General features: G+C 35.4%; 1 protein-coding gene across 1 annotated transcript in view; it reads left to right on the plus strand.

Annotated features, from left to right (window-relative positions):
- Stat92E (Signal transducer and transcription activator Stat92E) overlaps nt 1–16,222 on the plus strand; it is a 478,242-nt gene that overhangs the window by 313,327 nt on the left and 148,693 nt on the right. Inside the window, exon 16 of the mRNA XM_090375942.1 lies at nt 697–835. Within this exon, the coding sequence (XP_090232068.1) occupies nt 697–835 (139 nt within the window). The remainder of the gene's footprint in view (nt 1–696; nt 836–16,222) is intronic.

Raw genomic sequence — 16,222 nt, forward strand, 5'->3', positions numbered from 1 at the left:
TATATTTTTTCCCTTTCCTTACACGCTTATGAAATTTTTATCATTTAAAATTTGTATGAGTAAAATAAATTTGTCACTATTTCATTTTCTACATTAAAATTTAAGGTGGAAAATTGATAACTGGAAAATTAACCTAATTTTCCAGTTGTCAATTTTCTGTTTGTTCCTCAGATTAGGTGGTCATTATGTTAGGAACAGCCAGAATTTTGGTTTAAAAGAATATATAAAGAAAAGTGGGGGGGGGGGGGGAACAAAATGAACTGCTTATTTCCAAGAAGGTTCAATTTTTATGCTACTCTTTGAAACTTATATTTTACCATTATCCATATTGCAAGCCAAAGCTCCTGATCAAGTCACTTTGTGTATTAAATGTATATTATTTGCTTTTATTCTTGTTTAAAACAAATTGCTATAAATATTGTCAGTCATTTAACATAACCTGTAGAGTAGAAAACAACTTTACCATCATATGTCATAACAATTGCAGCAACAGCATCCTTACAGCAAGTTCTTGCTGACTTTTGTGGAAGCTTTGCAGACTATCCTTTCTGGATTTTTCCTCAGCACACAAACTGCTGTTGTCTTTACTGTGCCCCTGTGCTAAACACAACTAACACCTCCCCTAGCACTAACCCATCCCCCTACACATGACTCCATCCATAGGTGTATAGCTTGCCTGGCTCCTCCTCTCATCAGGGCCGAGTTCCATTCCAAGTCCCGGAGAAGGTGAAGTGGATCGAGATGGCAGAGGTGCTGAGTACGAAGTTCAAAGCAGCTACTGGCAGAGAACTATCCGAAGACAATCTCCATTTCCTGGCTGGGAAAGCATTTCGAAGTATGTATGTCTTTGTCGTTATTATTATTATTATTATTATTTTTTTTTTTTTTTTTTTTTTTATCTTTTTTACACACACCTGCTAAATAGTGTTTGTTTTTTATGGATATTAGATTCTGTTTAATACTTAAAATCCATGCAAAAGAGGATGCCATTTCTTTTTTTTTTTTTTTTTTTTTTAATATTTTGCCCTTTTCTTATTTTTCATATTTCTACATATTCTCATCTATATAAAATATGGTGCACTTCAGAATAACATGTTTTATTACATTTTAGCTTTGGTTATTTTATGGGCACAGTTGCCAACTAAAGTACAAGATTTATGATTAAAAATCTTCCCCCCCCCCCTCTCTTTTCGATTCCTTCTCCACTGACTTAGATTTATTTGTTATCTTCGGCTGTGCTAGGCTACATTGAGATATAGAAATGTGGGATAACAGCATTGACATTCTGTGTAATGTGCAGTCATTTCATTGTACTTATGGTGCAAAACTAATTAACAATATTTTTTCAATAAGATGTCAAAGAAATACAACAGAAGTTCAGAAGACATACGCAAATTTACTATGTACTGGAAAATCTTAAAAAAGGTAACATGGTTTGCTTTATATGTAGATGTGATTTTTCAATTTAAAGCAGAGAACTGTGATGTAATCAGACATTTGCAAACAAATAAACCTAAAATCAGATTGCAATGTATAGAAAGGAATGCAAAAATAGATATAGCATTTCACGGTGATGATATCATATGTGCAAAATGTTTATTTGCATTTTTTGTCATAGGATGTATCCTCTATGTTGTGCTGATCATGCAGGTGTATTTTTCAGAAATGTTTCAGAAAAAAAAAATAAAACAATAAATCAATAATGCAGTTGTGGAAGAAAAACAACAGGCATTGTTAGTGAATTTTCTTGGATAGGGAAAGAAGAGGTAGCGATGACTGAAAAATGAGCCATTTTCAGTTGTTGTCAATAACAGTAATAAAGTGATTCTTATCTGTGTCCCATTGGGGTGACGTTTCATAATAATAAAAACCATCAAATCAAAAACATCTTGCTCTCAGTAAGAGCATTGGAAGGTAAAACTACAGCGAATGGCATTGGGCATCTTCTTCTGAGAAAATTGAAAGTAATTGGGATTCCTTTAAAAAAAAAAAAGTACGGGAAGCAATTACTAGTGAGTGGTACTAACACATTTTTGAATCACATTTTGTGATCCAAATGAAGTTTCAAAAGAAGACAGACTGATGAATTCAGGAAAGAACATCTAAATCACAAACTTCTGGTGAGGACAATGCTGAACAGGCTAAGCAAACTGATAATTCTAAGCATGTTATCCTCACTCAAGCAGAAAGTCTGTTTATGTTTATCTATACTGCCTTAAATGAAGCAGTTTTCTTGTTCCTTTTAAAATAACCTAACATTTGAAAATCCAAATGGGGCTCTTCGGTCCCACATGCCTCACTTCCTTGTGCTGAGTTTATTAATCACTTTTAGGTATATTGAAGTACAAATTTATTATATCAACATTTGAAAAAGAATTAATGCCTAACTAATATATCACACAATAGATTAGATTGTTTTTATTGAAATGTTGCGGTTAAATTGAAAACACTTGAATACCAACACTTAAAGAAATTTTCCAGCGATTTGGGAATATACTGTTTCCTTCCGTCAGGCCTGCAGAGGGGTTTAGAATAACAGCTGATGTTAGAAGTTAGTTACATTAAATGCCATCTGTGTCAGTGTCCAGTTAGCTGAAGTTAGTTGATTACAATAAACACTTGCTGAAACTTTTTACTTACCACAAAAACAGCTGAAGTGCAATGAATAATAAGATAATAATAACAGGAAGAATAATAATAGCTGACATTAGAGATTAATTACAAACAATATCAGTTACATGACTTATCTAATTTACAGTGAGATTATTGTTAAAACGATGTGTTATATAACCCAGTGGCACCCAAACTTATTTCGCTCATGAACCCCTTTATTAAATATAAAATTGATGCAACCCCTCAATCTAAACCCCGGGGTAGAATGATCAGAGTTTTAGAGAAGAAAAATGACATTTTATAAATTATGTAGTAGAAAATTCTTATTCAACTACTGAGAAAGGAATAAAAAAATTGTTTCCTTTTTAATTTACACATTAAAATAATTGTTTAATATTTTAATTGAATACAGAAAAAACAACAAATCAAATTCTTCTTCTTCAATTAAGATTATAAAACAATAAAAAATGAACAATTACAAAACAAAACATTTTATGAGAAGGATGAGCCTGTATAACCGATAATATTTAGTGCAAAATTTGAAATTGCTAATCTCATGTCATCTTCTGGATCAAATTTGGAACGCTGTTTTGTTTTTATAGCTGCTAATTCTGAGAAACCGACCTCACATAAGTATGTATACCCGAAAGGTAGCAATGTTTATATTACCATTTTCGATAATTCTGGATACTCGTCTCAAAGAGAAAGCCAAATTTTTTCCCCAAGTTGTAGTCTTGAAACAAGCACATAATGCTTCTTCGGACAACAGGTCGATAAGATCTTCCTTTTGCTGAAAGGTAATTTCGGGGCACGAAGAAATTCCAAAAGCAAAGGGATCATGAATCCACTACAAAATTTTTTTCTGAAGATACATTAAATCATTTAGAAAAATTCTTAATTAGCATTGTTAGGTGGGTGGAAATGATATCCCTAAATTGTAAAGTGTCAGTATTATTGCTATTAACAAAATCAGAAAAGCATGGGACATTTCAGTGTTATTATGCTCAATCAGTTTTTCAAAGATTAAGCTTCTTTTACAAAGCTTCTATTTTATCACTATTTTATTCCTGTCTTTGAAGATTTAAATTTAAATCATTAAGTTTTTCAAAGGTATCAACAAGGTAACCAAGTTTTCCAAGCCATTTTTGATTTGTAACCAATTGAACAAGGTTCTGATTTTTATCTGACAAAAACAATAAAACTTCATGTTTGGGGTCAAAAAGATGTCACAACACTTTACCACTGGACAACCACCTCACTTTCGTGTAAAAGAAGTGTTTCATAAGCAGATCCAATTTCATTACCAAGTATAGTGAAAAGTCTGCTATTTCAGCTTCAACTTTTACTGAAGTTGATCACACTTATTGCATTCTTCAAAACTTCTTGCAAATCGGTTTGCATTTTCTTCTTCGCTGCTAATGCTTCCCTACATATAATGCAATGATTAAAAACTATATTTGAGGCAAATTCCTTTACTTTGCATTTTAAACCTTTATTTTATCCTGTTAATGCAGCTGTGCCATCAGTACAAATCACAAAGCAGTTGTTCCACATTAGATTATTTGTTTGAAAGAAAATATTTAACATCAAAAATCTTCTTGCCTGTTGTTCTTGCTTCCAAAACTTTGCAAAATAGAAAATCCTCCAAAATATCTCTCTCGTAGCAGTATCCGACATATACAATAAGTTGAGCAAGGTTTGAAATATCTGTGGATTCATCTAACTGTATTGCAGAAATTGGACTTTCTCTCAATCGATTTAATGAACTGAATTTTATGTCTGCAGTAAATGTAATATGCCACGAGACTGTGTCTCTGGACTGAGGAATAGTTGAAATTGTTGTTGTACTTTCATCCACACATAATTGAAATATTTTTTATTGCAGCTGGGAGAACAAGAGATTCGGCAATAGCATGTGATTTCAAATTCTTTTCTATTGAACATGGAACTTCCAACTATGCTCTTAAAGCTTTACAAGGAACTACCATATGTTTCTTCATGAAAGATTTTACACCTTGTATGGTGTTGGTGTGTCTTTTGAAAAAGAATTCAGTTTTTTTTATTAGCTCTGGCTGTTTCGTATGTGTCTTTTTAATTTAACAGGTTTCATGCTTTCGTTAGCCAGTTTTTAGTAACATATTATGCACACAGGACATTGCTCATCATCAACACTGTAAGTGAAGCTGTACTTCATAACTTCCTCTTGATATTTTATATTCTTTTTCATTCCTTTTCATTTGGAATATGTTGACTTACTACCAGAAATTGGTGGTTCCAGTACATTTGAAATAGCATTAGTGTCCAAATTTTCACATGATATATTTCTTACCCTTTCAGCTTCTGAAGTATCTGTAGCAACATTATTGTTGTCAGTCCTCGGCTGTTTTGTTCTGATTACCCAATTGTCCGTGGAAAAAAAATATTTTTTTCTTCTTCTTAAAAACAACGATAATAACAATGAAATGCACAATATAAAAAGTAGCAGAAGAATGAAAAACGCATCCAAATTAACACGAAAGCACTGAATTACAAAGCAGAATAAAGTGTGTGTGTGTGTGCAACAGACTAGCTATATATCATATATTTACTGCCATCGCATGTTTGCACCTCTGGCCTTTAGGCAATTTGAGAATTTGTGTTGTAAGAAGCACAAATTAAGAGCTAAAGGGATTGCCATTCAGCAATTGAGTAGTACTATTCAGTATTGAGCACTGAGTAGTACTTCTCAGCAATTGAGTAGTACTATTCAATATTGAGTGCTGAGTAGCACTGAGAAGTTGCACTAGTCAGCTGCTTTCTGTGTGTCCATAGCCATTGCACAAATTAAGGCATATTCCTGATACGAACAATAAGTAAGAACGCCACCTGCGTTGCACGTGTAACTACACTAACAAAATAAAGAGTGAGTTCATTCGAATCTCAGACTTTGAGTAGTAAAGTCTCTACACCTATAGTATTGAAAGACTAATTTTAACAACAGCTTTTTTAGATTTTATGTACAAAAAAATAATTTTATTTAAAAATTTCCATGACCCCTTTAATTTATCCCGTAACCCCCAGAGGGGGTCATGCCCCATAGCTTGCACACCACTGATATATAGTATCAGATATCTTACTTGGATTATTCAATTTGTTATGATATTATTATTAATATGACTGTGGTCAAAACTTATATCCAAAACACACCGTGATGTTTCACTGTATTTTGAGGGCTAAGCTTTAGCTGACCCCTCAAAATACAGTGGAGCCCATTTAACACAAAAGAGTTTGTATGAAATACCACTTAACACAAAAGTTGTCTGGTCCTAGTAAAAATGAATATATGCATTTTAATTATATATACATTTTAATTTTAATATCTGACAAACTGTGAATGAGTATGTTGCATCTACATTCACACATGAGGAATTCTGTGAGGAAGGGGAGAACAGAAGTATACTAAACTCTAACAGGGAGCTAAATGATTTTGCAATAACGGAGAGAAAAGGGGAGGAGAAATTGTTGAAGGTAAATATAAAAAGGGCACCTGGGGTGGATGGAATCTATCCAGTTATATTGAAGGAGGCAGTGACAGGGAAGTAAGCAAATGCTTAGCCATAATTATGAGAGCACCCTTAGATTCAGGGGAGGTCCCTATGGACTGGAGATGTGCAAATGTATCCCCAATTCACAAAGGGGATTCAAAGGTTGACACAAATAACTGTAGACCTGTTAGTTTAATTTCTATTTCGGGGAAAATAATGGAGTCACTGGTTAAAGAAGCGTTGCAAGATCATCTACACAAGACTGCAGTAATAGTTCAGACACACCATGGGTTTGTTAAGGGTCTGTCTAACCAATTTGATACTACGATGTAGTCACAAAGGAACTGGATGCAAAAAACAATTTTGCTAATATACTTGGATTTCAGAAAAGCTTTTGATACTGTTGCACATGGAAGACTGCTGTACAGATTGGAGCAGTATGGCATTAAGGACAAATTGCTACAATGGATAAAGGGATGGTTGAGTGGGAAACGGCAGAGAGTGTTAATAAATGGACACTGCTCTATGTGGACTAATGTTATTAGTGAAGTCCCCAGGGTTCGGTGCTGGGCCCATTGTTGTTTTGTGTATTTATCAATGATATCGATGAATGTATATCAGGCTTAAAGTCCAGGTTGGCAGGGTTGTTGATGTCAGTAAAGACAGTATATTACTGCAACAGGATCTAGAAAAGTTAGGCAGATGGGCCGAGAAGTGTTAACTGAAGTTTAACATTGACAAATGCAAAGTACTGCATATGGGTAGCAGTAACCCAAGAGAAATGTACCAACTGTGTGTTACTACACTCAGGGTAGTGGAGAATGAAAAGATCTGGGGGTAATTGTGCAGTCAGATATGAAGTTCCCTGAGCAGTACAGACAAGCTGCCAGATCAGGTCATGAAGTCTTGTCAATGATATATAGGAATTTTGCTAGCAGGGATAAGGAGGTGATTATCCCCTTGTATAAGGCATTGGTCAGGCCACACCTTGAGTACTGCAAACAGGTCTGGAGGCCTCACTTTAGAAAGGATGTAGAGTTGTTAGAACGAGTACAGAGAAGGGCAACAAGATTGGTTAGAGGAACGACGGGGTGCTCTTACGAAGAAAGGCTTAAGTTCTGCAAATTGCAGCGTTTGGAGACTAGGCACCTCCAAGGTGATCTGATTGAGGTGTATAAGGTCTTAAATGGTTTGAGAAGGCTCAATGCTGATGGGATACTTCCGCTTGCTCAGATTAAGAACCTGAGGTGGCATAGATTCAAATTCAGGAAAAACAGTTGTAGAATAGATGTCTGGAAGTTTGAATTTAGCCAGCAGGTAGATTGCTGGAACAGACTTCCATCTGTTGCTGAAGAAGTTGGTAGTTAAATAAATTTAAGGATGAACTAGACAAACATTTGGAGTGACTAGATGGGTGAAATGGGAAGGGTTTTTTTGGGGAGGGGGGGGGGCGCTGATTCTGTATATAAGCTTGCTTTCTTGCATTATATGCCCCAACTAATGCTAATTTCTAATTTTCAGTTTACCCAAAATTCTTTGAGTAATATGAAATGGTATTTTAATCTCAAGCATAATTTGACTTTATTTCTTGCCCCCCCCATGTTTTCTGCTGCCACTGGCAATGCTATTAGTGTTGCAATGGCTGTCGTCTAATGCACATGTGATTTGTTTACTGTATAGTACTGAAGATAGCACGGTAATTACAGTTCTCCATCATAATTCCAGAGAGTTGACAGCTATAAGATATTCAGAAGAGATTGCCAGTTTTTGTTACACAGCATATTTGACAAGTGGTACTCTGATTCCAAAATGACTTTGCCATGATTTTTTATGCTAATTAAATTATATATTCAAGGTTTAGGATGTCAGGTGAACTAATGAGACTCGTGGCACAGAAGAAAAATGCATGGGATGCATATAAATTATCAAGCGACACAGAAGCCTATGGTAGATATAAGCTAGTCTGTAATCAAGTCACAAAGGAGTTTAGGCAAGCGAAGGCAGATTATGAGAAATCTTTGTCAAAGGATGCTCATAAAAACATCAAGGACTTCTTTATGTATATAAACTCTACCAGGAAGATGATGAATCAGGTTGGTCCACTTCATATTGATGGTTCGACTGTTGATGATCCTGCTCAGATAGCAGACAAATGGAAGGAGTATTTTGCATCTACATTCACACATGAAGAATTCTGAAGGATGGAAGCTTGTTAAACTCTAACAGGGAGCTTAATGATTTTGCAATAATGGAGAACAAAAGTGGAGGAGCAATTGTTGCAGTTAAACATAAGAAAGGCACCTGGGATGGATAGGATCTATCCAGTTATACTAAAGGAGGTGGCAAATGAAGTTAGCAAACATTTAGCCATAATTATGAGAGCATCTTTGGTGTCAAGGGAGGTCCCCACGGACCGGAGATGTGCAAATGTATCCCCAGTTCACAAAGTGGAATGAAAGGGTGACATGAGTAATTACAGACCTGTTAGTTTCTGTTCCGGGAAAAATAATGAAGTCACTGGTTAAAGAATCATTGCAGGATCATCTAGACAAGACTGCAGTATTAATTCAGACACAGCATGGGTTTGTTAAGGGAAAGTCTTTTCCGACAAATTTGATTGGATACTATGATGTGGTTACAAAGGAACTAGATGCAAAAAAAATTGATATATATTTGGATTTCAGGAAAACTTTTGATACTGTTTTGTGCATGGAAGACTGCTGTACAAATTGGAGCAGTGTAGTAATGAGGGCAAGTTGCTGCAATGGATAATAGGGTTTTTGACTGGGAGGAGATAGAGAATGGTAATCAATTGGCACTGGTCTTCGTGGACAAATGTTATTTCTGGACTTCCCCAGGGTTCGGTGTTGGGTCTACTGCTGTTTTGTATATTTATCAATGATATTGATGAAGGCATATCAGGCTTAATGTCCAAGTATGCAGATGACACAAAGGTTAGCAGGGTTGTTAATGACATTAATGGCAGTGTGCTACTGCAACAGGATCTAGAAAAGTTGGGCAGATTGGCTGAGAAGTGCCAACTGAAGTTTAACATCGATAAATGCAAAGTACAGTGAGTTCTGCTTGCTTTGTTATTTGGTTTTTAGGAGCATTAGCAACTAAGGCCATATTGCTCCGGGAATATGCGGTGGTCATTCCTTGACCTTTACACATCCTCCGTATTTGGTGGTGATGGGCTCGAACCCCGGTCTAATCAAGAAGCATGTGCTACGCACTGCTGCTCCTTCCCACCTGGCCACGGAGGCGCCTCTGAGTTCTGCTATGACTCAGCACTAGGTTGAACATAGTGACTTGTACAGCAATACATACAAGTTTATGAAGCTTAAGAAATGTCAAACGTCAAATGTGTGAGATCTATATTTCCTATTTACTGTAGTTGTATTGGTTGGAGACACATTGTTGTCATTTGCTATATTCACAAGATAATAAAATAGGTGATATTGTGGGCTGACTGAAGGTTTCAGGAGCTCACATTTTTCTGTTTGAACAGAAATTTTTTGAGTTAGGATAACCTGAGTGGAGGAGCACATTTCTAGAAGTCACTAGCATAAAACGATAAAAGCAATTTGCACTTCTCAGTTTATTGAGCTTTTCTGTTAGTGCATTTGCCCCTGTAGCACAGTGTTGTCATCGTCCTCCCACACCAGGTGGAAAAGGTCCAGGTTTGAATCCCTCGATTATGCGAGAAATTTTAATGGGCTTTTTTCACTCCATGGCTGAGTTAGTCGGTCTCAATCGAAGACAGCAAGGTTTTATCGCCAGAAACTGGAGTTTTTTCGTCCAGCAAAACAGGGAAGTCGACCAGAGAACACATGCAATAATTTAGATACAAAATATGGGTTTATGTAGTAATGAATGATGGGGGACCCTAATATAATAATAATAATTTTCTGTTAGTGCATTCTAATTATAAACGAGTAGTAAACTATCTTAATGCATTTGCAATAATACCGATAGCCAGAATTGTGTGGGTTTTTATGTTATTATGGGGAAATGTGTTTCCCTACCACGAAATCTTCAATCAAAAATAAAATAAATAAATAAATTTCAGAATCTTCTCTTCATTCCTATTTTTTAAGCTTTGTAAACTCGTCTCTCTTGCGTAATTTGTGCATCCCGTGTTCGTCGTTATTGATTGCTTATCTTTTTTACTGTTTTAAATTTTACAGTCCCAAAAAAAAAAAAAAAATTCTGTGAACAGAAATATCTATCAAACTTCATACCTTGTCAGAGTGCTATATTTATTGATTTATTAGAGATTTAAGATGTTTAAACCTGTGTTAGCAATTTTTTGGATTTCTAACTTTTTTTTAGTGTTTTACTTACTAGACTGAACCTTTTTTTTTTTTTGAGTGCTCTGTCACTATTCCTATTTTTTCCATAAGTCCTGTTGTTTTTAATGTGCGGAATACCATAACGCATAGATTTTTAGGAACAGTTGTACCACGTTGTAGCAGAACTGACTGTACTGCATATGGGTAGAAGTAACCCCAGAGAAATGTACCAACTGTGTGGTACTATTCTTAGAGTTGGTAGAGAATGAAAAAGACCTGGGAGTAATTGTGTAGTCAGATATGAAGTTTTCTGAGCAGTGCAGACAGGCTGCCAGAGCATATCATGGGGTATTGTCAATGATATTCAGGAATTTTGCTATTAGGGAAAAGGAGATGATTATTCCTTTGCAAAAGGCTATGGTCTTGAGTACTGCATACAGGTCTGGAGGCCTTATTTTAGGAAGGGTGTCGAGTTGCTGGAGCGAGTACAGAGAAGGGCAACAAGATTGTCGAGGAGGAACGAAGGGGGTCCTCTTACCAAGAAAGGCTCAAGTTCTGCAAATTGCAGTATCTGGTTACTGGGCACCTTCGAGGTGATCTGATTGAGGTGTATAAGGCCTTGAATGCATTGAGCAAGCTCCATGTTGACGGGATACTTCCTCTTGCTTAGATTACAAACCTGAGGGGGCATAAATTTAAATTGAGTTAAGACAGTTATAGAATAGATGTGTGGAAATTTGCCTTTAGCCAGCAGGTAGTTGATTGCTGGAACAAACTTCCATCTGTTGTTGTGAAAGTTGATTGCTTAAATAAATTCAAGGAGGAACTGAACAAACTTTTAGAGGGAATGTATGTTTGAAACAGTGGGGTTTTTTTTTTTTTTTGCTCATGCTACATGGGTTTGTTTTCTTACATCATGTGCCTCTACTATTACTACTACTATTATTATTCAATTAATTAGTTTGTAAAAACAAAATAAGAAATAGCTATATACATTTTAGTTATAAAAGTATGTTACTTTTATAACTAAAACTTTGTGCTGCTTGTGTACCGAAAAGTTCTTGATAATTGCTGTAATATTGTAGTAAGTCTGCAGTTTTTTAATTGTTCTTTTTTATGAATTAATTTATTTTTTATTTTAAATCTGCTACCTAAGTTTTGTGTGTGATGATTAGGAACAACTTTGTTGACCTGATTTTGATGCTTGTCTGTTGTATGCCAATCTTAGTATTGATAATGGCAAATGATGCAAGGAAGCATGCTTACACTTCATTAGCAAAAAAAAAAAAAAAAAAGCCACCTCTGGCATCACCAGCCATATCCTCTCATGGTTTCTCTAGTTGTTACTTGGATTTATTCAGACTACTGACATTCACAACAGCAGATGGAAGTTTGTTCCAACAAGCAACTGCCCACTGGCTGAAGGCAAACTTCCACACACCTATCCTGCAACCATCCTCAGTTTGAATTTATACCCCGTCATGTGTTGTAGTCTGAGCAAGAGGAAGAATGCAATCAGCATTGAGCTAACTCAATCCATTCAAAGCCTTAAACACTTTAATTGTATCACCTCACAAGTACCTAATCTCTAGATGCTGCAATTTGCAGAACTGACGCACTTTTTGGTAAGAGCAGCCCTTTGTTCCCATCACCAATCTCACTGCCCTTCTCTGCACCTTTTCCAGCATATCCACATCCTTCTGAGAATGAGGACTCCAGACTTGTTATGCAGTACTCAAGTTGTGGCTTTACCATGGATAAACACTTCCTTATCCCTGCTAGCAAACTTCCTGTATATCATTGTCAAATCCCTATGAGTTGTCCTGGCAGCCTAGCTGCACTATTCAAAGAACTTAATATCTGATTACATAAGATAATTTAAAAAAAAAATAACTTAAGATAATTTAATAAAAAGAAATATTTTAATATTACATTAAAATCTCGTTAATACAAACTCGCTTTATACAAAGTACTCATTTATATGAAGCACATACCATTCCCCTGCGAAAGGATAGGCTTTTCTATGTAAATATATTCGTTTATTACAAAATTTGGTTAATATGTATTACAAAGTTCTTTTTCACCCCATGAACAAATAAATGTTGTCATTTTGTATGTTTAATACAAATCTTGGCATAGCTGTGTGATTATTACCCCTATAAAGACTTGAAAATTGCCTCTGGTCACCTGGCTCCCTACTTCCCAAAGGATGGCACTGACTTGTTAGAAATTAGTTTTGTGTAAAAAAAAAAAAAACAGTTTATGGTAGCTACAACATCAAGTGCACTCTGAAAAACATCTTTCTGAAGGATGAGTTGTAAAATTATCAAAAGAATAAAAAGTTTTCCTAAGTAGTTTACATGCACTCCCTTGCTCTCCACCGGAATATGGTCAGTTGCAATTGTTACTTCAGTTCACAGAGTCTTTTGCAACCTTATACAGCATTCTATTTTTGTGCCATTTTGTCTGAGCTGCTGTCTTTTTTGGAACTTGTCTTTAAATTAATTTAAAATTGGTTTATATTAAATCTTATCTAGCAGTGTTATGGCAACAAAACATAAACAGACGGAATTAAGCATGGAAATTAAACAAAAAATTATACAAGAAGCTGATAGAATTTAAAGAAGCAAAATGGACATTGCAAAGGAATACAACATCCCTTTACCTGCTTTATCTACAATACAGAAAAACTGAGAAAGACTTGAAGAAGTGCGTGACACTGGAGCAGCAATGAAAAACAGGAAACGAATTTGGGGTGGAAAACACGAGTAGCTTGCAACAAACTTTTCGAGTGGTACCAACAAATGCATGCATCTAATTTACCAATATCAGGTCTGATTTTGCAAGAAAAGGAAAATTATCTAACCAATTATCCAAAAACAGGAATAACTTGGTTTCACGAAATGTTTTGCAGTGAGTCTGGATTAGCCGACAAAGAAAAAGGCTACAGACTGGTTGTGTTCTGTATGGGGTCCATTCTTGAAAAATATGAGGCAAAGGATATATTTATATATAATTTTTAAAAAAATTTTAAACAGGTTTATTTTATAATTTGCTGCCAAACAAAACATTTGCTGTTCTAGCAGAGTTTTGTCATGGTGGAAAATTTAGTAAACAAGACTCACTGGTTCTGTTATACTGCAATTCAGATGGCAGTACAAAACTACGCCCACTTGTGATTGGTAAATTTCCAAGCCAATATGTTTTAAAGCAATTAACTGACTTCCCTGTGATTATGAAGCCAATAGAAGTGCTTGGCTTACAGTCAAAATTTTTCAATCTTGGTTATCAAGTGGTCAGAAGAATGGCTTCAGAAAAAAAGGAACATTTTGATGATTTTAGATCGCTGTACAGCATATTCTGCCAAGGTTCTTAAGTTGACAAATATATGGCTGTTGTTTTTACCCCCCAGTACCACCAGTTTGATGCCACCACTGGAACAAGGCATTATTTATAACCTCAAGAGAGCATACAGAACCCCCTGATAAGGTACTTCATCTGCAACATAGAAGGAGGGAACAATTTGCACTAAAATGGAATGGCTTGAATGCTATCCGTAATCTTGTTATTGCTTGGGACAGTATTGCATCAAGTGTAATAATCAACTGCTTCAGAAAGAGTGGCTTTGGAGAGAATATCATCAAAAAACACAGTCCAGCAAATGAATGTGATAGCAACATTGAGGAATGGTGGAATTTGAAGGAGCATATGGATTTTGTTGGCAAATTTGAAGAGTTTGTGAAGGTGGATGATGAATTTGCTACCACTGCAATGCCAACACCAGAAGAGCTGCTGAGCATCAAACAAAACGATGATGTTTTTGTTACCATTGACAGCAAAAGTGAAGCAGCATACACACACACTGCCATCTAAAACAGATGCCCAAAATGCATTGAAACATAATAGAGAATGTGTTGGCATGCAGTTTTTTTTTTTTTTTTTTTTTGTTCTTGCTTTTTCACATTATATGTGGGGTCAGCGTTTTTTTTATTTATTATTTATTTTTTATTGTGTTGGCATTCAATTTTTACGGGCGGATGTCCTTCCTGACACCAACCCTCAACCCGTTATCCGGGCTGGGGATATGTGGTGGTCATTCCCTGACCTTCCGCATCCTCTGTATTTGGTGGTCATGGGCTCGAACCCCGGTCTAATCAAGAAGCGTGTGCTACGTACTACTGCTCCTGCCCACCTGGCTACGGAGGTGCCTAATGTGTTGGCATGCCATAACGTTGATAAAGAAACAACTATTGTATTTGATGTCTGTACTGTAGTTAAAAATGCATATAGGGCAAAACCTGTGCAAACAACATTGGATTATTTCTTTAAATTAGATTAATTTATTAAAAAGTTAATGGTTTGTATGTGTCCTTTTATATTAACATTATAATTCTTTTTATTGTGATACTAATATATTGTATGTATCAAAATATACTGTACAATATATTCATTTCCGTTAATTGTCTTTTTTCTATGTTTATCTTACAAATAAAATAAAATTTTTAAAATATATGTTGCTCCTATTACTGTATAGACAAGGCTTTTGTTTTTATTTTATTTTTATTTTATTTCATTAATTTAAATTAATTTATTTTTGATACTTTTATTCTTAGATATATATATAGTATGTACCAAAAAAAAAAAAAAAAAAAAAAAACCATAAAAATTATAAAATTTTCACACTTTTTGGGAACTTTGTTATTACAAAACATGAAAATTTAGGTCCGTTGAACTTTGTATTATCGAGATTCGACTGTAGTGTGAAAACTCCATATTGTCTGTTCTTTAGAGTTGCACAGATTGTGTTTCAAGGTACCACTAAATTTTGCTGTGCAGTGTTTTGTAGAACAAATCTAGGAGAGTCTTGCATTTCTTACCTTTTATAATACTTACATTTTATTGTTCAGCAATGGTCAGAGACTGATCCTAAAGTGCCTTTGTTTAATTGGAAGTGCAGTTGATAATACTGCCTTAATCATTTAAAACCAGTTTTATTAATTCTTTCATAAAAAGTGCAAGTAACAGAAGCTACAAATAATTTGCCTCTGCAGTTGATTCCATTCATTTACTATCAAAAAAGTATAAAGTAGTTTGAATAAACTGAAGGCAGAACTAAAACTGTTGGGATGTGGGAATGTTTTTTTTGTTTGTTTGTTTTTTAATGCTGTATAAGCTTGCTTTCTGGCATCAATTGGCACTACTAATACAGGAACTCCCCGACTTACGTAAGGGTTGCGTTCTGCAGTACACTGCGTAAGTCGGAATTTCCCCCATGCTTGTGCAACACTTGCAACTGTGCTTGCTGAATCGATTGAATCAAAAAAGAAGCGTTTGACGAACACGGAAATAGAATTATTTATTGTATTTATTCGATTTTTTATCTCATGCGGAGGAAAAATTACAAAAGCATGCAATTTAAAAAAATTTCAAAATTATAAAATTACAAAAAAAGAGAGGGGACAGGCATAACGTCGGTAAGTTTTACCTCTCGAGCATTGTTGCCAGAATCATTGCTCTTCACTGAGAAGTACGTCGCTGCGAAGGTTGAGGGCTGTGGAGATTTAGAAGGGGTCGGCCACTCAATCTTACGAAAGAACATATTAATGGATGACTGAACGGTGGCTTTTTCTTTTCATCGTAGATTTCTTTGTAGCAAGCAAGCATATCATTCATCCCTCTGTTAACTTTTAAAAATCGTTCGCTGTCAGGATCCATCTTCTCAAATCTCGCCATTGCCGATGCAATTTCACAAAATTCCATTGCCATCTCTCTGGTGATGAAGCATCCCTG

The sequence above is a fragment of the Mastigoproctus giganteus genome, chromosome 1 (assembly GCF_048544385.1).
Source record: "Mastigoproctus giganteus isolate SK-2022 chromosome 1, ASM4854438v1, whole genome shotgun sequence".
NCBI classification, from domain to species: domain Eukaryota; kingdom Metazoa; phylum Arthropoda; class Arachnida; order Uropygi; family Thelyphonidae; genus Mastigoproctus; species Mastigoproctus giganteus.